The 27,392-nt window shown below is 46.1% G+C and overlaps 3 protein-coding genes across 5 annotated transcripts in view; all 3 read left to right on the top strand.

The window, feature by feature from the left end:
- The window catches only part of LOC311358001 (immunoglobulin-like domain-containing receptor 2), a 13,489-nt gene extending 9,196 nt beyond the window's left edge, over positions 1 to 4,293 (top strand). For all 3 annotated transcript variants that reach the window (XM_084477979.1, XM_084477980.1, XM_084477978.1), the window contains 3 exons: positions 156 to 357; positions 1,825 to 2,761; positions 3,299 to 4,293. In XM_084477979.1, coding sequence (XP_084334105.1) covers positions 156 to 357; positions 1,825 to 2,761; positions 3,299 to 3,334 — 1,175 coding nt within the window. In that variant the 3' untranslated portion in view covers positions 3,335 to 4,293. The remainder of the gene's footprint in view (positions 1 to 155; positions 358 to 1,824; positions 2,762 to 3,298) is intronic.
- Positions 4,294 to 5,105: 812 nt separating this feature from the next.
- ildr1b (immunoglobulin-like domain containing receptor 1b) lies at positions 5,106 to 13,797 on the top strand. The gene is given in 13 exon segments (XM_084478676.1): positions 5,106 to 5,380; positions 6,259 to 6,429; positions 7,489 to 7,638; positions 9,364 to 9,483; positions 10,273 to 10,419; positions 12,057 to 12,182; positions 12,290 to 12,331; positions 12,334 to 12,557; positions 12,559 to 12,678; positions 12,680 to 12,742; positions 12,744 to 13,076; positions 13,078 to 13,299; positions 13,589 to 13,797. Coding segments are annotated over 13 exon segments (1,806 nt in total). The 5' UTR covers positions 5,106 to 5,331; the 3' UTR covers positions 13,628 to 13,797.
- An 857-nt stretch (positions 13,798 to 14,654) lies between these two features.
- On the top strand, positions 14,655 to 25,452 carry me3 (malic enzyme 3, NADP(+)-dependent, mitochondrial). The gene is made up of 15 exons (XM_084477964.1): positions 14,655 to 14,783; positions 15,231 to 15,448; positions 17,138 to 17,271; positions 19,957 to 20,106; positions 20,393 to 20,468; positions 21,089 to 21,250; positions 22,002 to 22,105; positions 22,190 to 22,299; positions 22,472 to 22,569; positions 22,971 to 23,084; positions 23,166 to 23,271; positions 23,723 to 23,865; positions 24,475 to 24,648; positions 24,934 to 25,032; positions 25,160 to 25,452. The coding sequence occupies exons 2-15, from the start codon at positions 15,236 to 15,238 to the stop codon at positions 25,319 to 25,321; spliced, it is 1,845 nt and encodes a 614-aa protein (XP_084334090.1). The 5' UTR covers positions 14,655 to 14,783; positions 15,231 to 15,235; the 3' UTR covers positions 25,322 to 25,452.
- Positions 25,453 to 27,392: the final 1,940 nt, after the last annotated feature.

Genomic DNA, 27,392 nt, shown 5'->3' with positions numbered 1-27,392 from the left:
TTACAGTGCACTTGTTTAATGATTAAACCTTTCGTACTTTGGGAAGGTTAGTGTTTATGGTATTATAACAAATATCAAATCACCTATAGAACAGACTGGTTTCTGTATATATCGTTTCCTGTACGTCCTCATAATTCAATCCCTGTCCAAAACAGCCAGTAGCCTATCAGAGCTGAGCTCACTCCATGAAGGCGGGAACATGGATTTCAGGCACACCTATCAAACAGTCCAGATGAAGGCGCTCCCGTCCATAGTGGACCTTGACGACCAATCAGCTCGCCGGGCGGCTCCGCCCACCCAGGGTCGCAGGGGGAGGCGGCTCAGAGGCAACCAATCGGACAACGAGCTGGACAGCAGGTCAGCTCCATGTGGACATTCTTCAGGCCGAGTTACCCACCATCTGAAATGATGGGCTCATTAAAGGGGATATTTTATACCACCAGGTGTGAGTGTGATTAGCCGTTACAAGCCGTTTTGAAAATGTGCCGCTTCTGACATCACAGGTGAGATGTATGACGGATAGATGAGAAACGTTTGCTACAGTCCTCTGGGTAGGCTGGTAGACTGATCTATCCAGCGTACGTCTAGGTCAGGGATGGGCAACTTTCATGATTAAGAGGGCCACAGTTTTTCATCATCACCATCAGAGGGCCACATGACCGCGCTCTTCACCTATGTCTGTATCAGTGGTGGCTGGTGATGAAAGTTGTAGGTGTGAGGTAGTCATGGACTGGGGGTCTGGGAGTCCTCCCCCAGAAAATTTTGAATTTGGTAGATGTGAGTTCCTGTATTCTGGTGCATTTTGGGGATGACCACTACCTAAAATCATTCAGATTCATAGTCTATGTATGTTAATTGAATCAACATACATCCATTTCATATTTTCCATGCTCAAATGCCATTTTTAACATGTCTATACTCTATACAACAAGTTTGTTTTAAAAGTGAGTGAGTGATTCTTATTTTTTTCAGTGCAAAGGGCTCACATACATAACTGAAAAACAGTGGCCCAACATTAAGTGCAACAGCTAGCATTAAATTCAGTGCAGTTGTAGTAGTGGCGACCAGGCACGATTCTAGGTTTCTTAAACATCCGGGGCTCAGTGGGGGGCATCGAGCGATCGCGGGAGGACGAGATTGTTGATGGCGGATTGTTTTTTTGTTTTTTTTAATTATTTTTTCAAACAAAAATAGATTCGGGGCTATTTCAATTTGATCCGGGGCTTTAGCCCCGAATAAAACAGCCTAGTGACGCCACTGGTGGCGACTTAAGTTGAAATCTTTCATGACTGATATTGTTTCTAAGCAAACTAGACACATGGGTTCGCCTTTGAATTCTATTAAAAGATACTCTGCTTCTCATCTTGACTGAAAGGTACGGTTTTTGCTGATCGAGTTTTCTGTAAAAAAAAAAATATATATATGTATATATACATATATACATATATATATATATATTTTAAATCTTAAATTATCTGCGGGCCTCACAGAGTGAGGATGCGGGCCGCCAGGTGCCCATCCCTGGTCTAGGTGGACACACCGACCTGTGATGTCAGAAGCGGCACATTTTCAAAACGGCTTGCAATGGCCAATCACACTCACACCTGGTGGTATAATATGTCCCCTTTAACCCCCTCAGTTTATACTACTTTTCAGGTGTCATACATTTCAAATGTAAATAAATAGGTGGACAGGCAATTCATGTATAATTCATTATCGTCTGGGGGGGAGGAAGCCTTGCAGGAATGTAATGTGTAATGTAAATGTTGAACCAACTCTTGCGTAAATCGTGGCTGCGTTGTGAACTGTGATCACGTGACGCAGGTGGAACCCCCGCTCTGAGCACCTGCAGAGGAAGACTCTGAGCAGCAGAGGGCGCACCGGCTCTCTGGACGAGCTGGAGGAGTTCGCCCGCTCCTACGGCGGCACACGGGCCGGCCGCGGGGACCCCCGGGACCGGGACTACGACCGGGACTACCCCGGCGGCGGCGGCGGCAGCCCCCCTCGCCGTTTCCGCCGCGAGGCGTACGGCGACGGCGACGACGACGACGACGACGGCGGCGACGGAGGCTGGCGCCGGCGCAGCCCCTCCCCGTCGCTGGAGAAGAAGAGGAGGGGCACGTGGGACAGCGACCGGCCCTCGCGGCCCCGCGGCCGCCGCGCTCGCGACGACCGGGGCTACGACGACCGGGGCTACGACGGCGGCTTCCTGAGCGGCGTCCTGGACAGCAAGGTCAGGGGTCGGGCGGTGCGCGGCGGCGGCGGGGGAGCGGGGGGCAGGGCGGAGGAGGACAGCGATACCCCCTCCAAGGGCAGCTCCAGGGGGAAGGGCAGCGACTGCTACTACAGCCGGTCGTCTAGCAACCGTCCCGAGGAGGAGGACTCCCTGCCTCCCTACTCGGAGCTGGAAGAGGAGCGGTACCGCCGGGCCGAGGTGAGCTCGGACCGCTACCGCGTTGTGGAACCGCCCGGCAACGAGCGGTATCGCGCCGCAGAACCGCCCGGTAAGGAGCGGTACCGCGCCGTAGAACCGCCCGGTAAGGAACGGTATCGCGCCGCAGAACCGCCCACCCGGGAGGGTCTTCGCACGGCAGAACCATCCGGCAACCAGCGGTACCGAGCCGTAGAACCGCCGGGTACCGCGCGGTACAGGACAGCCGACCCGGACGCGCGGCCGTTCTGTTACCTCCCGCCGCCCCAGAGGGGGCCCCACCACGCCTTACCGGGGGCCCGGGAGGAGCAGGACAGGAACCGGAACCTGGTGAGTTACCTGTAGTACCAGAGAAGGCCCCTGGCTCTGCCCTGGTTTCTGTGGACGGAGGGTTAAGGGTTAGGGTTAGACGGGTTGACTGGCCTTCTTACGTTGTTGTACTTGCTCCCTGGATTGGATGAATGATCCTTTTGAACTGGTTACATATATGTGGACATATATGCATCTTCATTCTGACTTCTCCCCTAACCTATTTCCGTTTCAACTCATTGCAACTAATGCAAACTTTTAACTTTTAACCGGGGAGCTGAGGTTTTCTCTGCGCGACGGGTCAGCAGCACAACGCATGTTACAGTGTCATTCGGACACAAAGGGGGGACATTATTGCGTCGTATCATATCATATAATCATATCATATAATCAAATAATAACATAATATTATATCCGAAAGGCTACAACAAGCTTGTGTTGCACTCCATATCACGATCAGTATTAACATGACCTGAACAGACTGACTCCACTAACCCAGCATGTTCCTCAGGGCTGGTCTCTCTAACATGTGGCTCTCCATGTGTGCTTCCCAAACAGAGCCATGCACTGAGCCGAGACAATCTCATAGTGTGACGACGGGGAACAGCGTGAGTCCCCGCCCCCCCCCCCATTGCTTCACACCCCACTGCCATCCATCGCCTTTAAAGACTCTCACGCATTCAAAGCATCTCCTTTGTGCACTGATGAAGAACTTAACCGTTCGCTTAACATGGAAAGGCCCATGGTGAAGGAAACCGAGGACCATCGCTACTTGAAAAGACTCTGGCAAGGAATTCCAAGGATATGGAGGGGACATCCATGAGGAATGAATGAGAACCGCAATATTGTGTGTGGAGAGAGTTTAGTGCAGCAGAGTAAAGGGTGTACGCGTTATGACTGAGGAGTTATGCTGATATCACCATAGGTATTTATATGAATACATATGTAGGTGCTTTCCTGCAGGTTGGAGGTTACTCTTAGGGTCCTTTCAGATCAGCTGCGTAACGAATAAACAATAATAATGCCATTGCCAAGGTGAGTGCCATTCTGTACAGGTGCCCAGTTGTTCTCAATCATCCAATTTGTTGCCAATTTCGTATGTATTTTCGTGTGTATTTTTTTTATTCCAGTACATTCCTTGTGTTGTGTAACATTCAGCAGAAAGAGGTCACCGCACTTTGATCTGGATTTTTGTACAATATTTTTTCAGTTCAGTTTGTTTCTCACTCAATATGCCACAGCTCAGGTTTACTCTGTGCGTGTGTGTGTGTATATATGTGTGTGTGTGTGTGTGTGTGTGTGTGTGTGTGCACAAACACATGTGAGTGAGTGTGTGAAAGTGTGTGTAACTGAGTGCGTTTGTTTGTGCTATATATCTGATGTGCTTTAGTACTTTTTGTAGCCAATATGTATCATTGTATGGTAATATATATTGAAATGCACTGAAACTATCCAAACCCATTCGTTACATTATGAACATATTCAGGCCTCTAGGTCACTTCATGGGCTTTGAGTATGTGCCATAGCACATCTTTATATTATACTTGCTTGGAAAAATCGATGCCTTCAAAATAAAACACTATGATCTATCCATAAATGTGCGTATGTGTGTGGTCACTATTCCTGATAAAAGTGTGATAATGTGTGTTTACCCTGGATAATGAGTATGTTTTCTTATCGTCGCTTATCAAAAATATACAAAACAAAATAAACACTTCACTGTTCTCACAACCATAATTTATACAACTGTTAACTATTTCACAATATTGCATGTACCCCTAAACCCTCAATAACAATTAAGGGAAAACAATTATATATTTACATAATTACATATTTTATTACATTTCCCAAATGCTCTTGTTAACTGTAACCTACCATAGCAGATACAGCATAAATATTATAGGTACAGACAAAAATATATGAATGACTTCTTCCTAGACTTACTCACAATATTAGGGAACAGAAAATTCTAAATTAAGCCAAAGCTCGAAAACCAGATCAGATGTACTTTATCCCACACGATCTTTTAAGCAGACTGTATTATTATTCAAGAGCGAGTAGTAGGCCTACTTGAGCTTTAGTCAGGAGTGTTTTGAATAAACTGAATAGGAGCCTGGAGAGATACAAACAGAGCCCTACCCATTGGTAGGCTGATATGCGACGCATGTTGCAAAAGGCCACAGTAATTCACCAACACTAAAGGGTGTTCGGGCGCGGTGAGCAATCGTCTCTTCGCCAGCTTTCTTTATTCCCGTTGTACATTTTGAACTCTTTTATTCACGGAGATATCCACCTGTTGTTCCGAGGGAGGGAGGGGTCAGTGATGTCACCTGGAGCTGGGGGATGGGACGATAGGGCCGCTGGATAGTCGCTGTGGGAAAGTTGTTCGCCGTGCCATAGCCTACTCACGATTTAACAAGCGGATACAAAAAAAAACGAACAAACATGAGCGCAACGACCGTCTTCAATGGAAAATAATGTCGATACGTTTCTACGCAACGCAGAAGTCTGGGCGCTTTGTATTTTCTCGAAATATTGAGTTTTAAAACGGAAAGTGGCCGTCGCTTCCGCGATAGGATTGGGAGCACAAGATGGGAAATATGATATTGGTGGCACTTCTACTGGCTCACCTGCCCAAAGGTAATCCTGTTTCAAAATGTTTGAAGGTGCACACTTATTTAACATGTCGACAATACTTTATCGATGTAGGATATAGGTCTAAGACACATTGACAAACTGTAAAAATAAAGAATGTGGACAGGTTAATAATCGACAGGTGTAAACAAGGCGGCAAGGACAGCCCAGTGCCACTTCACGAGATAATGGAAAAAAAACTTACAAAAAAATTGTAAATTGAATGAATAGGCCTATATATTTTCATATCGGCAATTTAAACGCTCTCTTTCGATGTGGAAGAGTCTTGTTTTCGATTAGCGTTGTGATCTGTCAACACCCCACTGAGAGCTGTAAACACTGCAGATGATTGACAGCAGCAATTTCGCTTTAAAGAAATAGTTAGGCCTACTACATGTGCGTTTGCACGCTACCAGTTGGGTCAGATTCTTATTAGTATAACTCACTTAAAGGTTTTAAAAGTGCACGCATGCTGCATGACAGTTCAGGCCTAGACCTAGACCTTGCTCTTACAGATAGGCCCCCTCAAATAACCTTTTATTTTGTAAAACGCCTAGAATCTAGGCAGACTTTTAGTAACCATTTTTAGCAACCAAGCATTTAGGCCCTGGATGCATGATTTCTAAAACGGTTGAATAGTTGATGACCTTGAATTAACAATCCAAGTCTACACTGTGCAAGGATTCCTAAACACAATATAGGGCTGGGCTAATATTAATATTGACGTAGGCATACTCATATTCAGTTAATGTACACTAGCGTTATACCAGCCTATACATAATTTTGTCCTACTCAGATATATTCTGTTGCCGTCTCAATTGGTTGTATTAGTATTATTTGTCTACAATCTCTAATGTCGTCTACCCCTCTCTTCTCCATATCAGAGGTGTTTGCCATACAGGTTATTGTTCCCGAAACAGAGAGGACTACGTTTCTCTTCGGGTCGGTCATCCTCCGCTGTGACTACTCCACCTCGGCCAACCCTCAAGACGTCCTGGTTACCTGGAGGTACAAGTCTTTCTGTAAAGACCCTGTGCTGGAGTACTACTCTACGGGTGAGTGAGCCGGTGCTTAAGTTGTGTGGCTCTGTAAAGAAACCATAAAAAAAAAAAAACAGACCGAACCACCAGCACAGGATGGTGCTTTGCTGGGACGTCGCCCATCTAGAAGCGAGAGGGAACATAATATGGTGGGAGTTTCTGGAGACTTGTGACCACAGGGCGGATTAGAAATGTGCATTCCTGACATTAGGTTGAAAAGATTCTCATTCGTAAGGCTTTTGATACCTTTTGTGCTTGGCCAAACTTTCCAAAGAGAGAACTATTTTTCAAACGGAAAAGGCTAATTGATACCCAAGACGAAGTTCTAATTACACGTCACATATAATCCTCACTACTTTGTCTTTTGGTTTATGAATTGCACCAGTCCTTTGTATGAGATCTCTCTGAATTTAGGGGCTCTCCTATCCCCAGTTGAATAGCGTTATCTATGGAGCCAAGAGGTCTGATACTTAATGCAAACCTCTCACTTCTTTAATGTGTAAATATCCTGCCTTCCACAGACATGACCTCTTCACTCCCCCCACCCCCCCCCCCTTCTAGAATGACAATGCAGGCTACAGCTAATCAGTTTAGCCTCTCAGTCTGTGTCATGGTAATGAACTAGGTTTTACCTTTTTGATTCTTTATATCACTCTTAAATGCTCTGATGTTTGCTGACAATCTGACATTTCCCCATCAATGTCCTTTAGATGAATTTGAAGATGCTTGGTTAAATGTAGAGGAATACTTTTTCAACAACATTTCTTGAGCAGTCAGTGGTGCTTATACTTTAGCAGTGTTGATACTATTTTCTATGATATCTCAGATGAATCCTTACTTGGATGGTACTGTATCATGGAGTGTAAAGTGTTGCTCAAAACGTTGCAAGAAATCTCACGGTAGCAGGATGGTCTCACAATGAGAAAATACAGCAAAAAAAACACAATTGGAGAGAAAGTGACAAACATAAACATGAGATCGTTACCCTACATGGCCCCTGTAGGATAGTATTGGCTCTTACCCCCGTCGGTTCATCTAACGTCAACATCCCCCTGGTTGTCTTCACGTTGACAGCCTACCAGGCGGCTCTGAGCCTTGGGCAGGACCCGGCCAACGACTGCCCGGACCGGCAGCGCACACTGCGCACGGTGGTCCAGAAGAGGGGCACCAACGAGGCCATGCTGGGTGCAGAGTACCGCGAACGCAAGATAACCATTCTAAACAGTGAGTCCCACAGTGACACCTACACAGGTTCGGTTTGGACACCGACCATCGGGAACGGTCTGATCCGTGATGAAATCCCTGGGGATTTGTTTAGGTTTTTGAAGCATGACATTGAATGGTATGAACAAACAACACCATTGTGCCTAATTCCAACAGCTGCTCTGCAATCATACCAAACAATAGCAACTACATGGATGATATGCTTCGTTGGTTCTGCCTCACCCAGAAATCACTTTGGATAAAAGCCTCTGACCAAGGGCCTCATGTACTAAGACTTGCGTGGATTTCTGACTAAAACTTTGCGGACGTCAAAATCTGGAAAGCTGCTGCGCACAAAAAAATCTGGACGTATCAATCCTTGCGCAAGCACGATTTCACGCAGATTCTCTTTGTACATCCCAATTAACGTGGAATTGAGCGCACATGCACAAGCCCGATTCTCCGCCCAGTCTCCTCCCTCATTTAATATGCTAATTCGTATAAATAGGCCTGCAGTAGTGCCCTCGTTAGGAGAAATACATAGTTCCAAGAGGATAGCTCTTGGGATTCCGAATCGGCTGATTAGCCAGTCATCATCATGAGCCAAAAAATCATAATAGTCGCGGAACACCCGTTCATTTTGACACACGCACGCAATCGATTATTGCCACATTTTGCGCATGCTTTTATATTCTCATTTATTTGGATGCATGCTGACGATAGGTTGTTTCCATACACCCAAGGTGTCAATAATATGTACATAATTCGAAATTGGCCGACTAGTTCATTGATGGATTGATTTTAAGTAACAATGGCTTGTGCTTACTCCACTCAACATCACATAATAATATTGCAGTCAAGAATTTCTCAACAAATGCGTGAAGAGAGATCAACTAGCCCAGATGTCATGCGTGGTCCGGAAAATATGAACTGTTTAACAAACAAGCCACTGAAAATAATATTGCTGGGGCTTCCTTTTAATTTCCTTTTAATTCCAATATTGACTATTTAGTCTTATGGGTCTGTTTAAGTTTAGCCTAACAACAGTGTCACATTATGCGTCTCGACAACAATAACGTATGATTGAAGTGCATTTAAGATCACGCATCCCGACGTTCAAATCCACTTTGAACTAGCCTCATATTGCAATATTACTTCAGGACTCGTGATCGCATAGGCCTAATGTTGTTGCGCTGATTTGCCACCAACTGACAAAATGCAGCAGAAATCTGCGTAAGCCAGGCATTTAGTTTGCGTGGAGAACCGCACTTTCTCACGTCAAGTCAGTCTTTGTACATCCGAACATTTGTGTGAGAAGTTGCTTACGCAGCTTTTTTTGTGCGTAAGCAAGCGTTGTACATGAGGCCCCAGGTGACTAAATGTAAATCGATGAAACATGCACATATGTGGCCTATATGTGAAAGTACAGTCGCTTTGTGTATGTTATATTTTTGAAGTTGTAAACTTAATGGGACTGTGTGTAGGTTTTGTGCATGCATAACTTGCATTAAATTGCAAATATATGAACAGGTTGTAATTTCACCCGAGAAAATGCGACCACAATTTTCTCATTTGTACAGCGTTTATTTACGGTTACTAACATCATTTTCTGATTTGTTATTGTCTCAACCCATAGAGCTCATCCAGGCTGCAGTTAATTTACCGGCAAAAGGAGCCAGTAATGAGTAGGAATGTCTGATTCTTTCTTCACATAGTCCATTTCAATGAGTTGGTATCATTTTCCAGAGGCAGACCTGGCCATTACCGAGGTCATGTGGTGGGATAACGGCATGTACTTCTGCACTATTGATGCACCTGGCGACACTGTAGGGGACTCTGATCGGGAAATCAAACTCATCGTCTACCGTAAGTACAGTAGGACCGGCCTCTGGGCCCTAAAGGTATTGGCACCACTGTATTAGTATTCATATATACTAAGTGTTTTTTTATTTAAAGAAATTATAGATCGATCCATAATGCATGTTCTGGGAAAAGGGATTGCTTATTTGTAGAAAGAAAAGAGAAAGATTTGGAAGAATGGCAACAACAACAGATTATAGTACCAGGGGTAGCCAACAGGGTACCAGGGGGGTAGCCAACAGGGTACCAGGGGGGTAGCCCACAGGGGGCCGGGGGTAGCCAACAGGGTACCAGGGGGGTAGCCAACAGGGTACCAGGGGGGTAGCCCACACGGGGCCAGGGGGGTAGCCAACAGGGTACCAGGGGGGTAGCCCACACGGGGCCAGGGGTAGCCCACAGGGGGCCGGGGGTAGCTCACACAGGGCCAGGGTAGCCAACATGGTTTCTGCGGGCACCTGGTCGTCTGCAGGGACCACGTGAGTCGTCCGCAGGGCATGTTTTAAAAATAGCTCTAGTCACCCTGGAGCTTTGTCTAAAATGTGTATTTAATTGTGTTGATGTTCTTTTTGAATCAATGTAGATTTGGTGACCGTGACAATATTAGGTTATAATTACCACAATCAATGCCAAAATTCTAGAAACATTATTGTGCGTCCGACCAGGCTCGGCCATGTGGCAATTTTGGCTTTAGCGCAAAAGGGCTGCTGGGTGAATATTTGAGGCCCGTTCCCAGAGCCATTCCCGTTCCCCAGTTCGAGGTGCTCCGTGACCCCCTGGCCTCGCTGCTCCCCACAGACTGGCTGACGGTCCTGTTCATCATCCTGGGGGCTCTGCTGCTCATCCTGCTGCTGGGCGTCTGCTGCTGCCAGTGCTGCCCGCAGAAGTGCTGCTGCTACATCCGCTGCCCGTGCTGCCCGCGCACCTGCTGCTGCCCAGAGAAAGGTGAGGCAGGCCGCTCCTCCCTCTGGTCCCTCGGACCCATGTCCTCGTGCTTTCAGGCAGGGGCGTCACCAGGATTGAAAGACTGGGGGGGGCTTAGGCCCTTATAATGCGCACGCCAAAATCTTTATCACATCTTTTGAAGTGCTTCTTTAATTCATGATTTATATCAGTAGAGAGTATAGCAGAGCATCTATCAGGGCCTGTTTTCTGGCTCACTATTTTTTTTTCTTTACCTGCCTTAAGACCTCCTGCTTCCCTCTACCGAGTCTTCAGGATGGCCTCCTTTTTAAAAATATAAATAATTGAAAGTGAAAAAATGTATTTTCTTGAACATGTAGACATTAACAAATAAAATATTTAAGAATCAACATAGACATATATAACAAAATAAAAAAAATAAAAAAGTCCCATTTCATGTTAAAAAAAAAAGTAGAGGGTAGAGGGAAGCAAAAGCTTGTTGGTCCCTACCCCCATCTTTCAGTTAAATTAACCATTTACACGATCAATGTTAAGTATTTACATATATTTTTATATTTACAAACCTTTTTCTTATAACTGCGCATGTAACAGACATCACTCCTATGTTTATTTATACTCACAAATAATATATATTACGTTGATGATTAAAATCACTCCTATGTTCATACCTACATACATACATACATACATACATACATACATACATACATACATAGCCCTTTATGAGTATCATTACTTGTCATTTCAATCAATTAATATCTTCACAAATTCCATATTTTCCTAGTGTGTATAATTTAAGCTTCTTTTTAAACTGTGCAATATGTTTGCAATCTTTGATCTTATCTGGTAAGCTGTTCCACAACTTCACCCTTCATCAGACAACTTCATCAGACAGATATGCACATGCTTTTGAGTGTAGAGTGTACCGTTTGTTGCCTCAGATTCAGTCTCCCTCTTAAATTATAATTTCCTAGTCTGTCACTAAACCATCTTTGAATGTTTCCTGGAAGTAGGTTGTTTCTTGCTTTATATACGATTTGTGAAGTTTTAAAATCTTTTAAATCCATAAACTTAATCTAAACAAAGAGTTGGTATGATTTAATATATTGCGGCATATTGCGGCGATATGGGAAATATGTTAGAAAATGTATCAATGCAAATGAAAATATATATACTCATCTCTTTCAAGCTCTCTCCAAATAAAGTTTAAGCCTATTTCTGCCTGCCGATGATAATAAATAAATAACTATATTTTTAAGGGGGGCTTTTGATCATCTTGGGGTGGCTTAGCCCCCCCCCCCCCAAAATAGGCCTAACAACGTCCCAACTTTCAGGGTCAGCAATACCAATGTTTTTCTTATGGATTTGAGATCAAGCGCTGAAGCCCCACCTAGTGGTGGCGGCGTGGTGCTGCCTTGGGCGTAGACGACAGCTCGGCTTCTCCGCATAGATGCTGCACTCGGAGCAAAGTGATACAAAGTCGGTTCACACTAGGTGGAAATGACCGTGGCAGAGCGGCCAATCACATCTCAGCCTGTTTGACGTTGTAAAACCGTACATGTTGAAATGCGCAGACTCCCGTCTGTTAACACCCTTATCCTCAAGTGTGGACCGGTTAAAAGCCCCTAACTGGCTCTCCTCTTCACCCCCACTCCCAGCCGTGATGCAGCATAGGATGCTCCGTGAAGCCCAGAAGGCCATGGCTCCATGGATGCACGGACAGCCCATGTACGCCCCCGTCAGCTCCAACGTCTCCAGCCACGGCCAGCCCCTGCTCTACTCAAGTAGGTCATCCATCGATTCGTGAAAGCACAGTGTGGCGTTTTTCTTTTTGTTCTCAACCTTTTTTTTTACTGCAGTGGTATCACTTTCTTACACTGTTGCACTCCAGACTCGTTTTCAGAACATCCAACCAAGCAGAATTTCGCCATGGCGCGATCGGGATGCAGCCAATGCCCCTCTTCCAGCAGCCCCCTCCTCCGGAGCACTATGGTTACCACGGCAGCGACGGCATGCACGGCGGCCACCAGGACCCCAACCAGATGTTGGACTTCCTGGAGCACCAGGTGAGGGGCATGGACGTCCCCATGATGGCGGCCCCGCGCCCCATGCAGCAGCACCTGCCCCCGGCCGGCCCGCGCCGCCACCCGGCCCAGCCGCCCCCCCCTGGCGGTGCCCTTCGCGTCGGGCCCCCCCAGCATGCTGTCCGCCCTGGATGAGATGGGCGTCAGAGGGGTGGAGAGAAGGGTGATCACCCTGCCGCCCATTGTCCAGCGCACGCCCCAGCTTCACCTCCCGCCGGGGGCCCGGAGCCGGGGGAGGAGGCGGCGGTCAGGGGGGGCCGGCGGGTCTCCAGCCAGTCCAGCGGGAGCTCACAGCGCGCCGGGGGCGGCGGGAGTCGCCGCCACCGCGACGGCCGTGGCGGCTACAGGGAACCCTCCCCTCCACGCAGGGGGATTCTGAGAGGCTACAGCGACGACTCGGACTGGGAGAGCAGAGGAGGTGGAGGTGGAGGAGGAGGAGGAGGAGGAGGAGGAGGAGGTGGTGGTGGTGGTGGTGGTGCTCGTGGAGGGGTGAGGGACGGACCGAGGAGGCTCGGCTGGAAGGAGAACAGCAGCAGCAGGAGGAGCAGGAGGAGGAGGAGGAGGAGGAGGAGCAGAGCGTCCAGGCCGAGGGCCCCGCAGTCGTGATGATCTGATGGAGGAGATGCGCCGCGTAGCCACGTCGCGTAGGGAGCGGAGCTACTCGCCGCCAAGCCGCAGGGGGTCCTGGAGCTCGGACGAGGACCTCCGGGGACGGGCGGGCAAAGGGAAGCTGTGGCCGGAGAAACCCCCCAGCTACTCCTCCATCGAGAGCCAGCCGGGACAGAACAAGGGCCGGAAGCACTACGACCGCTTCTCCGTAAGATCTTCTAGCGATTACTAACGTTCTCTCTCTCTCTCTCTCTCTCTCTCTCTCTCTCTCTCTCTCTCTCTCTCTCTCTCTCTCTCTCTCTCTCTCTCTCTCTCTCTCTCTCTCTCTCTCTCTCTCTCTCTCTCTCTTCTCTCTCTCTCTCTCTCTCTCTCTCTCTCTCTCTCTCTCTCTCTCTCTCTCCTTCTCCTTCTTCTGCCTGTTTCTGTGTTGGATGGTTCTGGTTCCTCTGCTTCCCTTTTATTGACTCTTTCTTCCCTTTTCTCTCTTTGTCTTGTAGGATAGAAGCTCACGTAGTGGCATCAGCGTAGTGATCTGAAGCCTATCTTTGTTTTGAAAACAAAGATGATATTGAAGACAGACTGCAGGTACATTGAAGTTTTTTGTTTGTTGGGAAAAATAGTTTCAGTACATTTGATTGTAAATGTATTTTTTTTTTACTGCATTCATTATAAAGTTTTTTTAATTTCTGTTTTTGTATAAGCTGTCATTACTCATGGCAACTGTAAAGTGGATCCATTGCCAGTCATTGATGTTAGAACTGTTAACAAAATGTATAATGTGGTTGCATTAATGTACACTTGTATTTGTACATAGCTTTGTTGGCTTTAATGTTAAATGTGATGATCTGCTTTTGGTATTTTTTAATGAAGGCACCAATTGGTGCTTTTTATCTGAAGTAATTGTTGAATCCAGCATATTGTCATTGGCATTTCTAAAATATATTTAGTGACCAAATGTGTGTAGGCCTACTTCATAACTGCACACTGTCATGATTTCTATATTAACATTTAATCCTCTTCAGGCATATTGGTCTGAATTTTTGGGATGTTTGAAATTGATTGTAACTCCAAACCCAGGTACTTAAATATTTTTGTCTTAATGCTTGTTATTGTAAATGTAACTTGTGTATGATCAAGAAGTACGATCATTTTTTAATAAACCCGTGTAGACAACCAATATAAACGCTTTGACTTTCATGATTTCATTTTAAGAAGCAGTTTCAATATTTGGCCAAAAGAGGGCCCCATCAAAACATTTTTGCATAATGTGTTGAGATTTTTTTTTAAGGCCTATGCTTTTAACATTATTGAGGCTTTGGATGGACCGCCGCTCTGGTGACGAATGATAAACTGAGCGGCGGTAAGGGTGGGGATCATGGATTCATAATAATAATAATAAGAATACCGCTTGTGCAAAGCAGTATGCCGTTTTCCCCAATGTTGTGAACCTGAGCCCCCTCCACCGTGCTTTTGTTTCCACTCATCCGATTGGTGTTTGATAAGAAAGGCGGTGCCTGATGCACTCGGCTCGGGGGCGGAGACAGGCTTCAAGTGTCAATGTCAAAGAATCATTATTTAACCCCTTCTTCAGTCTACTGATCGCGGTATAATTGAAGAGGAAGGAGGGACCCAAGGCAGTTCAGAGTATTAACAACTCGGAACCGGACTACATATTCAAGTGGTTTTCAGGAGGTAAGGCATGTTGATGAATAGCGACGAGACAGAGACGAGCCAATAGCTACGCAGTTTGTTCCATGAAGAAACATTGTCATCACAGCTGCCGCTAGCGGCTCACTACGCACGAAATGGATGACATTGTGCCTTAAATTCATCTTTTAAATATACTGTAGTGTAATATTGTTGTTGAATAAATGACTGCAGTGACGGCGGTAATTGTGTATTGCGCTATAGAGGTGTGCAAGCCCGACAGACCCAACCTTGGGCTCACGCTAGACGCGAGTTGTTTACTACTTAACATTGGAGGGGTGCGAATTTGCGAAACATGAGTTACTCGTGGAATGCTGCATGATGGATGTATATTCATCTTCTCTAGGTCACATTACCCTCACGTTTATTCTCTTCAACGCCTGACGCGAGTAATGGTTATCCCTGAATCCCTCTCCCCGCTTTTCTCTGCAGGCAGTATGAACTCTCTTCCTGGAAAAACTCTATTGTCGCTCTGCAGACGCACTTCAAATGGCGCGCTCAGGGTCTACGGGGCCTGTGGAGCGGCCAGCCCCGCGGGCAGCACCTGCCCTGCCGCCGCCAGGGCCTGTCACAGCGGGACGAGCCGCAAAGGGAGCGTGAGCACCAAGAAACGCGGCTATGACATTACCAGAAACCCGCACCTGAACAAGGTTGGATGTTTAATGTAAAACACATGTGATGTTTTGATTGAGAGGAAGTTAGTTGAGTCATACAATGCAGTTGATTTGTCGAACACCGCCCCATAAATGTAAACACAACAAAAATATATATATATTTTCCCAAATAGTTGGTACACGTTCATATTGCACAAAGTAAAAAGGTATTGGACATTCTGAGATGTGCCCCTGTTTGCCCTCCCTGCAACAAATACTTTCTTACAAAGAACAGCACAGGTTATTTACTCAGTGTGAGTAAATATAGAGTCCAATATAGGATTAACAGAACCAAAAGCTGGTAATCTGTTACCATCACTCTTTTACTTACTCAGACAACTCATCCTCTCATCATATACATGTCTGTGCTGCGTTGGTTTTCTGCATCCAGCAACAACCATACCAGCGATTGTCTTCCATAAATGTCTACTGGTTCTGACTGCTGTCCACTGAAGGGCAGCCAAGGGCCTAGCTACAATGGTAGTTGCTGGCAGGTACAAGTTGGATCTGCTAAATGTATTTGACCTAGATGCAAACCCATTGTCCCTTTCTTACTTGTGCTGTAGTTATGTTCAGGGCAGTTTTGCTAGCTGCTATAGTGCAGGTCAGTGTTGGTTAGCTGCTATAGTGCAGGTCAGTGTTGGTTAGCTGCTATAGTGCAGGTCAGTGTTGGTTAGCTGCTATAGTGCAGGTCAGTTTTTGCTAGTGTGCTCACTGACAGGAAATAGGAAGGTAGAGTGAGATAGCTGAGAGGAAGGCATGGGACGAGATCTGGGGTGGAGTTGTACACCACCCTACTATTGGATGGAATTAATAGCTACAAATAGCTCTATATACACACACACACACACACACACACACACACACACACACACACACACACACACACACACACACACACTCTTCCAGGTCACCCTTTTGGAGGCGTGCCAATGGACGCAAGTGTTGCAGCACTGCCTTCAACCAGACAGCAGTGGAGGCCCAGCAGTTTCCCAAAGCTTCTCTTTATGACCGGGACACAGTTGCCACTTGCTCAAATGACTGGCGGTCTACCAAGTTTCCCCAAATACAATCAATAAGATAATGATTTGTCAGCGGAGGGGTTGATAGCGAGGTGCAGGGATGTGGAAACAAGGAAAGTAAAAATCCGAAAGACGAGTGGATGTTTTTTGGGTGTGGTTGGTAGCTGGAGCACCCGTGACTCAATCATGAGTCATCACTCACGCTGTGGGTTCGCTTCTATTTCCCTTTTGAGTTTGTAGTTTATCTAACCTTACATTCACACTACATCCGTCCGTTTACAGAGCTCATTGACTTTGCATGGGGCGCTCTCGAAATGCATTGTGGGTCCGTCCGTTCTGTCGGCTCCGTTCCCTGCGTCAAAAAGTTTGCAATTTTCAACTTTTCGGGCAGCGACGGATCTGTCGACCAATCAGATCGCGTTATGCAAATATACCCAAATACACTGTCCAATGAAATCGCCGTTGTAATACAACCCGGGAAAACACGTGGATACATCAAAAAGCCCCCATCCGTCAACGGACACATGTAGTGTGAATGTAATGTAAGTGTTTGTGCCTTGTGTATGGGGTTTGCCAGAGGTTCTGTTCTTGCTTACCAGCATCCTCCTCCTCCTCCTCCTCCTCCTCCTCCTCCTCCTCCTCCTCCTCCTCCTCTGGCCTGCAGGGTATGGGCTTCAGCCTGGAGGAACGCCTCCAGCTGGGGATCCACGGCCTGCTGCCTCCCTGCTTCCTCTCCCAGGACGTCCAGGTGCTGCGTGTGATGAAGAGCTACGAAACCCGAAGCAACCCCCTGGACAAGTGAGCAGACACCGTGCCTCATACCCCCCCCCCCCCCCAGCCTCATACCCCCCCCGCCTCATACCCCCCCAGCCTCATACCCCCCCCCCCCAGCCTCATACCCCCCCCCCAGCCTCATACCCCCCCCCCCCCCCAGCCTCATACCCCCCCCCCAGCCTCATACCCCCCCCCCAGCCTCATACCCCCCCCCCCCCCCAGCCTCATACCCCCCCCCCAGCCTCATACCCCCCCCCCAGCCTCATACCCCCCCCCCCCCCCAGCCTCATACCCCCCCCGCCTCATACCCCCCCAGCCTCATAGGCTTGTGGGTGTTGTTGACAGTGCGCGCAGTAAACATCAGCATCTGTTTATATGTATACGTACACAGGTGACACACACACACACACACACACACACACACACACACACACACACACACACACACACACACACACACACACACACACACACACACACACACACACACACACACACACACACACACACCCCCAGCCTCATACCCCCCAGCCTCATCATCTGAAAGAGTCAACGCAATACACGGCCCGCCACTTTGCTTCTTTCTTTTCGTACTTTTTCATGAGAGGGTTCACCATTTTGATCAACTCATGAGTCATAGTGAGGATACTGATTTACAGATGGTGGCAGATTTATTGCATTGTATTGGTTTAGCATAATTGTTCAAGTTCGTCCAGAAAGGAAAACTGCTGACATGACAATATCGTTGGTTATGTTTTATTTTTTTTATAATTTTTATTATGGAGAATCTGCAGTTAGACCATGTGTCTCAGAAATTCTCAAATATTTTCGGAGGGGGAAGGGGAAGGGGAAGGGGAAGAGAAATCACGTCTCAAAGTAGTTCTGTGTGAGCCGGTCTGCAGTGTAAACACACAGAGCATGACGCATTCCACTGGCATCCTGGTCGCTAGGCAACGACCACGGCACACTGGATATAACATTGTTCCCTACATTGTGGCAACCCGGCTCAGAGAGTGAAGCGCCCCCTCCCAAACACCACACCATTCTGCTTGTTGAAGCCCAAAAGGGCACGTTTATTCAAACATAAGCATCTTACTCAAAAGAACAAAAAACACCTGGGAGGAATATCCAGACGTTTCCTTCTGGCAGGAATCTCGTCCCTCTGGGTATTCATCGGTCTCTCCCCCTCGTGGATCAGTCTCTCAACACGAGAACCGGGAGAGCCTGAACTGGGTTCCCCCCCACCCGTTCTACCGGCGATTTGAATTCGCTCTGCAGCAGTGGGCTGGAGAGGAGCAATACATTTCTTCCTGCTTCAGATCTGCTTTTACTGGAGGCAATCACCAAGCTGGCTTTTCCCCCTGGCGAGCCATTGGCTGGTTTAACACAATGACGACAGGGAAGCGACGGCAAGCAGCTTTTTAGTCGTTGGTCTGATTGGTTGAAGGACTATCCAATTGCGTACAGAGTCATTTGAACTAGGCCTGTTGATCACGCCTCTTGTGCTGAAGAAAATGACAGCAGCCTCCCCAGACCAACGTGCAATCTATGGCTGTTTCCCAATGTGAAGGAAGCCTGCTCAACGGCCTCCCTTTTATGACGCCACGTCATAAAACGCTGACAAGCACTGTTCCAATGTTGAGAACACGCGGAAATTCGCGCCTTCGCGATTTTTCAAGATTTTTCAAGGATGCATCCTTAACGAGCCAAAATCCCCACAATCCTTTGCGTTCACATTATTATTTAAAACATAACGTTTTCAGAAATATTTCGTGACGTATTGCTTTTTATAGATTAATCATGTAAATGTAAACGATTAAGCTTAAAGAACTGTGCGATTTTTTTTTTTTTTCAAACGTTTTTGCAACGTCATGATAGGCTGTATTTTGCATGGATTGATTTGTTTTAATATGAACGTAGCTGGTGTTTAAACAAACTACTGTATCCAATAACAATTTCAACAATTAAAATATTACAATATTTACCATTGGAGCAGTTTTAGTATTAGTAATAACTGTCTAGAAGCAGGCTATACAGGTGCTTCGCATCCCGCTGATTGGCGCTGGCACCAATGCGTTCACTTGCGCCATCTGGTGGAAATGGGTGGTACACCGTGTCTACCACGAGCCCCCTGGGCGCTGTGCCGGAGCCGGTTACACCGAATTCTGTGACCCACTGAAAAGTGTGACCCCAGGGGGCGCTGTTGCAAGTTTTCTGCAACATGCACGCAGCACGATTTTGAAGTATACAGGCATGAGGTCGAAAAAACGGTGTGCATTATAACAAAACCATAAATAAAACATAAAATCTCCCCCCACCCCCTCACCTTGTTATTAAATGTGCTTAATAAATTGATTAGATTAGCATTTTACAGACCCATACAATGGATACAGCGTTTAGTACGGTCCACCCCCATAAAAAGATACAGTCAGTGTTTTATTATGTTGATTGACCTTTGATCATTTCCTATTAATGTTAACTGTGTAAAATGCTGTTTAGAATTAACGTTTGTATCAAGAAAAGAAAGACCCGCCCCCTGGGGTCACACTTGGGTCGCAGAATTGGGTGCAACACCGGGTTGCCACAACAATAAAAAACGTTTTAGCTATGAAGTACATTGCATACCTTCACTTCAGTCCCCTAAATCCCTGATGTTATTTATTTGTGTCCTTGGTATATTTTATATTTTTGTCTATTTTTCCTTCACAGGTACATTCTGCTGATGACTCTCCAGGACAGGAATGAGAAGCTGTTTTATCGTCTGCTGACCTCGGACATTGAGGAGTTTATGCCCATTGTTTACACTCCCACGGTGGGGCTGGCCTGTCAACAGTACGGCCTGGCATTCAGAAGGCCAAGGTAGGACCCATATTTAACTCTACGAGTACTGTACATACAGTATTTGCGCTTGTACAAGTACTAGTAAACTACCTTTTGATTTAATCATTCAGTTTATTAGGCATCATTATGGCCTTTTAATTAAGCGTTCAAATGTTTTGTTAAACTTGGCGAGAAGAAAATTCTAAACATTGCTAAGGGCCTCCCTAACATAAACTGCTTTATTTCATTGTTTTTAATTGTCCTATTCTCAAAATCGTATTTATTTTTAGGATTATCACTTTTTTTGTCATGTATTTTTTGACAGAGGGCTTTTTATCACAATACACGACAAAGGGCACATTGCCAGCGTGCTCAACTCATGGCCTGAGGAAACCATCAAGGTACCCACACTGTGACGCACACTCTAGGTTCACACACTCCACTGCTCTGATGAACTGGTCTTCTGTTAGGATCTAGTTCATCCTAGGCTGTTCTTCTGGCTTTGATTAAAGGATAAAAGTGATTTACAAAGTTCAGTGGCCAGTTCCACAAAGTCATTATTCACATAAGTCTGATGCAAAGATCAGACTAGATCCAGTGTCAATTCTAGTGATGCTCTAGTGATCTTTTTTCGGCTCCAAATCAAAGAACGATTGAACTATATGAATCGTACGTACCAGATCTCACAAAATATTAATGAATCGTTCATGAATCAGAAATCAATAACCCTTACAACTCATATGATTGCCAATTCTCTGTTGCAATTTTCTACTTTTCAATTGAGTTTGTATTTTGTAAGAAAATGTAAATTTTTACGAATCGTTTTTTGATATTTTATTAAATTTAGAAAAATATGAACTCATTTATATAATACACACACTCGGATCATACATCTAACATTCAGATCAAGATCAGAGTCCCCCCCCACCCCCCCCCCCCCCCCCCAAGTCTGCTTTCTCTGTGCTTTCTGGTTGTGTTTCTGTGTAGCTGCTCCTCATGTTGTTCTTCACTCCGTCTCTAGGCCATCGTGGTGACAGACGGCGAGCGCATCCTAGGTCTGGGCGACCTGGGCAGCTACGGCATGGGCATCCCCGTGGGGAAGCTGGCCCTGTACACAGCCTGCGGCGGGGTCAAACCCCAGCAGTGTCTGCCGGTACTCCTGGATGTTGGCACTGACAACCAGGTAGGGATGCTCCGTGGGTCCCCTGCTCCCTTGCCTGGTTCAAGAGCCATGATCCCTTCCCAAATTATAAACGGTTGGGCACGCTGTGATTCGGGTCGTGTGTCAGTGTTTTTTGGGTGGCGCTCGGTGTGTGAATTTTCACTGAGCCATTCACCTTCATTTTGTGGGTGGGACTTATAAAATAAGCAGGCGGAGTCTGTGTCACCGTGGCGGGCAACAGAAAACAACACTGTCACACGTCACAGTGTCTGAAAACGGCTCAGACGGAAGGAACTTCAGAGGGAATTATGAAGTGATTAGAAATTTGGGATTATTATCAGACTACGGCTCCCTCCTCCTCCTAAACTAATAATGACAACGTTTTGAATTAGACAATGAGATCAGAGTAGAATACGTGTTCATATGCCCCAATGGAAAATCATGTTTATGTTGGTTAAAGGTATAGGGTCCTTTAACTACAGACACAAGTCATAATCTTCTATCAAGTGTGTGTGTGTGTGTGTGTGTGATACACAGAGAATAAACTAAGGTAGCGTCAAATAATGTGATTCCGTGATCAACAGAAATGTGGGTAAAGTAGCCAATGTTTTCGTGTGCAAGTCTCAACGGTAACACAAATATAAGGTAATCATTAAAAAGTGATTCTACGGATGGAGAGAGATTAGAAGAGCAGGCTGTGTTGGGTGAGGTTAGGGTACCTGCCAAGTTGGGAAATATCGTGTAAATGAGTTCATGTATTTTATTCAATCAGGCACTACTGGACGACCCCTTGTACATCGGACTGAAGCACAAGAGGGTTAGAGGCAAAGAATACGATGACCTCATCGATGAGTTCATGCAGGCCGTGACGGACAGGTGAGCGGAGGGGCGGGGCATGAGTGGACTAACAGTTGGTCCTGGTGGTGTCCTGCTTACATGGGAAACCCTGTCGTCCCACAGGTACGGCATGAACTGTCTCATTCAGTTTGAGGACTTTGCAAACAGCAACGCTTTCCGCATCCTCAACAAATACCGGAACCATTACTGCACTTTTAATGATGACATCCAAGGTAACAACATCCACAGCATCCACAGTGGTTTTTTGAAGCCTGTGATGAACATTTTCGCAGTTTTTCTGAGAAAACGGGATAACAAAGCTCCAGTTATCAACTGATTATTTGGTTGATTCATTAGCGTTTACATTTATCCGCACATTCATTTTTCTTTTTTTTCTACATTAAGGCACTGCATCAGTAGCTGTGGCTGGGGTCTTGGCTGCATTGAAAATCACCAAAAACAAACTTTCAGACCACAAATTTGTATTCCAAGGGGCAGGAGAGGTAAACTATGAATTACTCTACTCTTGCAATTGTATTCCTGTGTAACTTTCAGTTCATTGTTCTTTAAGCCTGTGTTTCCACCTCACGAAAATAAAAAAAGTCTGTTCAGTTGAGTTTCTTACGGGGGCCGTGACACTTGAGATCTTGTAATATTAGTCTACTGTTTCAAACAATAGTGGAAAGGTTGGACCATTGACATCACTGGTCTTGGATTTGCGTTCTCCAATGGTCCGATTTGGAAAAATGTTCAAACTTGGGAGTTGATGTAGAAGGATGTGTTTTTTCTCTCTCCAAAAATGCAGATGAAGCAGTACCGTCTTGTATCAGAAAATAGCAGAGTGTGATGGTTCCCCTTAAGCATTGAGAAATCAAGGTTTGAAAGCGGTCCTTCTCTTTCCCAGGCTGCTCTGGGCATCGCCAACCTGCTGCTGATGGCGATGGCCAAAGAGGGTGTGCCAAGAGAAGAGGCCGCCAAGAGGATCTGGATGGTTGATTCCAAAGGTCTTATCGTGAAGGTAACGTCCCCCTTTCTAAAAGGCTTTTTGAAATGATCTTGAATCAAATGTGTGTTTCTGAAGCCGGTTGACTCGTTGCAGGGGAGAGGCAATCTGAACCACGAGAAGGAGGAGTTCGCCCACGATCATCCTCATATTAAGACCCTGGAGGAGGTGGTGCACACCATCAAACCCACCACCATCATTGGTGAGCCCCATCCCATGTTTTATCTATCGGCCACTGGTTCATCCCTTTGAGTGGAAATGGGCCGATTCACAACTCTGGTGTCATCTATGGTGGCTTACTCCACAAGTCGGTATCAATTCAAAAGTAACCTGGATTAACTTCCCAAATGGGTACCCAACTGCTGGACATGTTGGAAGGGATTGGTGAACAACCAAAAAGCAATGAACTTTCCCCTCTAGCATTGATTAATTCAAAACATCACTTCACTTGCCATTAGTGTGTGTGTATATATAGCTTATCAAAGTTCCAGTTTAAAAACCCTATTGACATGCAATCCCAATACCCCTGGGACGAATTGTCCTCTTAAATAACGGGTTTCAAACCTTACAAGCTGCCAGCGGACCCTGAGCGGTCTTAAAGTTCCTCCTGACGTGGGTGTGCTGTGCGGTACCGTGGCCATGTCGTTCTGCAGGAGTTGCTGCCATCGCTGGAGCTTTTACCGAGAGCATCATCAAAGCCATGGCCGCCTTCAACGAGCGGCCAATCATCTTCGCCCTGAGCAACCCAACCAGCAAGGCAGAGTGCACGGCAGAGCAGTGCTACCAGCTCACAGAGGTAGGAAGGCGCCGTCTTGTTCTTCAGCTTCACCCTCAACATGGTACACATTTAACTAAATCCAAGAGTCCCAAGATGTTTGAATTGTCTAACTTGTCTTTTACTTTTAGCACTGGTTCTCGTTTACTCATGTAGTGCTTGTAGTGCTGGTTCTCGTTTACTCATGAAGTGGGCGCTTCGGCCCAAATCTTTCTTGCATCCTGTTTGCCGATGGTTGTGTGTGCTGTGGTGGAAATCCTTCGAACTGTATTGACAACACAACTCAGAATAAGCGTGAAGAGTTCATTGTAATAAAGGGTAAAAATAGTATAAGATAAAAGTAGTCTCTGCAGAGAGGCCATTGGCAACACGACAAACATGCAAAGGTTATATATGCAGTGCTATAGCAGGGAAACGTCCTTGAGGCCACAGCTGTGGATAGGCATGCCGCTACTCCCTTGTGCCATCATAGGGAAGGCCTCCCAGGTATTGCGGCGTCTGAGTGTCTCAGTGTCTCATGGAAATGTCCATTACAGTGTGCATACTGTGAGAATACATTCTAGCTTCATTCAATGAAAGGGTAGAGTGATGTTGTTTTGTGTCAGTGCTGAACGTCGGTTCCTCTGTCAGGGACGGGGTATCTTCGCCAGTGGCAGCCCGTTTGACAAGGTAACGCTGGCCGATGGGCGCACCTTCTTCCCGGGTCAGGGGAACAACGCCTACGTCTTCCCGGGCGTGGCTCTGGGGGTCATCGCCGCCCGCGTGCGCCACATATCAGATGACATCTTCCTGACCACAGCAGAGGTGATACTTTCTCTCCTTTTTTCGTATCAAAAAGATTTGAGAAATCCTGACCCTTATCCACGCAATCATAGCAGTATGTATGAAGAATCACATCAAAACATCAAAACACCAAAACGTACAAGTTTGTTTGTGGTTAAAATTGAATATACTCCCAGTCATGGAGGTCAGTCAAGTACTCAGTCTTAACTAAGTTTGTTGTGCTTTCCCATGCTGAGCTTCTGCTTTCTACTTCTGCATCTTCCACTGATCTCTTCTGTTCCTTATGCGGTTCCTCTTGTCTCTCAGGCGATTGCTGAAATGGTAACGGAGGAAAACTTGGCAGAGGGAAGACTCTATCCCCCTCTCAGCAACATCAGAGAGGTGTCTTTCAAGATCGCCGTCAAGGTAAAACCAATGCTCCCCCCCCTTCCCGCTACACAGTGTCCGTTCTATCAGGAAATATCAGACGTTTTTTTCTTTCTCATCCATTTCCTCCTGCTTCTTCCCCCGTGCTCTGCCTCTGGCGTACTAGGTGGTGAACTACGCGTACAAACACAACATCGCCTCCATCTACCCCGAGCCCAAGGACAAGGAGGCCTTCGTGTTGTCTCACATCTACAGCCCAGACTACGACTCCTTCACCCTGGACTCCTACAGCTGGCCCGAGGAGGCCATGAACTTGCAGGACGTGTGAGGGGAAACCCCCCCCCCCCCCCCCCCGGCTCCCTTACGGCACCGCCACCGCCCAGGCCGACCCAGATGGGCTGCACAGGCTGCGATATCAACAGTCACATGCAATCTATAGCTGTGTGGGCCCATCTCTCGCGTAACAAAATAACAAACACGTTAGGAACCCCAACTATCTACAGCATGCATTCTGGATGCCGAGTTCCTCTAGAGGCCTGCCTTCCTTGTTTTTGTGTTGTCCAATATGGTATTTTGATATCAAGTATAGAAGTGGCTTTTCTTTATTTTAGCTGAATATAATTTTGGATCAGCGCTGGTGCAATGCTTTGTTCCTGTACCGGGAAATTATCAACTGCTGCTGTATAAGCATGTCCTGCCAAAACGTACTATAACCACACTCCTTCTACTGAAAATGTTTGTGCTTCTGAAGGTTCAACTATATACGGTTGGGCTTTTTTCAATGCGTACATAGTTATGGCCAAACGCACAAATGCTCATAGTGCCTGCGTCCACTCTCCCCTCAGGACTGAAATATCTCGTATTTTGGTGACTTAACGGCGCTGTGATGTTACGTGATCTAGGCATATTTGTTTCCTTTGAACACTCCTTTCAAGAAATCACAAAAACATAGCCTACATATGAGACAGTTGACCGTTTGCTTTTATTTAGTTCAAAGGCTGCCAGAGTTGTAATTCCAGACCCCATATTAACAGCTGACGTCCTAGGTCCTACCTGATAGGCGAGATGTGTGTACAATGTCGGTGTGACCTAACCCCCCCCCCCGAGTAGGCTATCCTTACCCCTACTTGTTCCACTGTTTGGGATGTTGTCCTGTTTTTATAGTCCAAATGAGTCCTCTTTTATAGGTTTGTTTTGTACCAAGCAGTGTTCAGTGTTTTTTCCAACGTGACTGAAGTGAACCATGGCTTTCCGTCTTCTCGGCTCAGCCCTCGCACACCGTAGGAAGGTCTTATTTGTAGTTTAAATAAGGAAATGTTGTGACAAGATGGAATGTAATGGAAGAAAATGCAATACATATTGGAAACAGAACTGAGTGAGTGTCTTTCCTATGGTCATCCTATGAGGCTGTTGTATTTACGCTATATTGCGTCAGAGCAGAAGGCATTATATCTCTTGTGCTAATGGACCTCCAGAGTGGGGACATCGTTTTATTTAATACAATTGGGGGACACATTTCAGGAACATTACTGTATAGAAAATAAAGGATTTGTGCCCCTTAGGATTTTTAGTTTCTTCTCGGGTTGGAAGGAATATGGCAGGTTACATGAGGGTATAGCCATTATTTATCCTCTCACCTACCACACTTATCTCATTTATTTTTTTATTGCCTGTTGCCAGTACCTGCCTTTATAACCAGATAAAACATTTCAAAGATTTGCTTTGAATATCTTGGCAGAGTCAACTTACCTGATGACAGGTGGCTATGGGGACTATTCCACAGATAAGGCGCTCAGAATAAGAGTAGGCAAACACTCTCTGTTCTGCTGATTACTTTAACCTTTGGTAGTGAAAGAAGGCCATGTCCTCACAAGAGGAGCAGCTGAGGAATACTGTAAGGAATGATAAGGTCCTTCAGGTAAGATGGTGCTAATCCATGCAAGGCTTTATAGATAAGCAATAGCACCATAAAATTTGATATGGCAGTTGGTAGCCAATGTAGAGAGGCGAGAATAGGAGTAATAAGATCAAATCTTCTCATTCTAGTCAGTATTCTAGCTGCAGCGTTCTGTACAAACTGGAGGCTTCTCCTGGTCGAGTGTAGGTAAACCAGAGAACAGTGAATTACAATAATCCAGTCTTGATATAAATGTGACTGAGTGTCTCTGCATGTCTGCTGTGGATAACATTGGTCTGATTGTAGCAATATTTCTCAAAAATAAAGATCAAACAAGACACTGTGGTGGTGGACTCTATAGATATAATTCACCATCGTTCTGTGTTATAGGGATCCTGTCTCTTTAAGATCTCGCGACTTGTTTGTTGGCGCAATGTTTGAATTTAACGGTTTTGGTTGAATGAATAAACACGCTGTTGTGGTGTCGACGTGAGAAATTGTG

This window comes from Micromesistius poutassou (assembly GCF_964030765.1).
Source record: "Micromesistius poutassou genome assembly, chromosome: 14".
Classification (NCBI taxonomy): domain Eukaryota; kingdom Metazoa; phylum Chordata; class Actinopteri; order Gadiformes; family Gadidae; genus Micromesistius; species Micromesistius poutassou.
The sequence above is the reverse complement of the archived record's forward strand: the minus strand, read 5'-3'. Positions and strand labels throughout refer to the sequence as shown.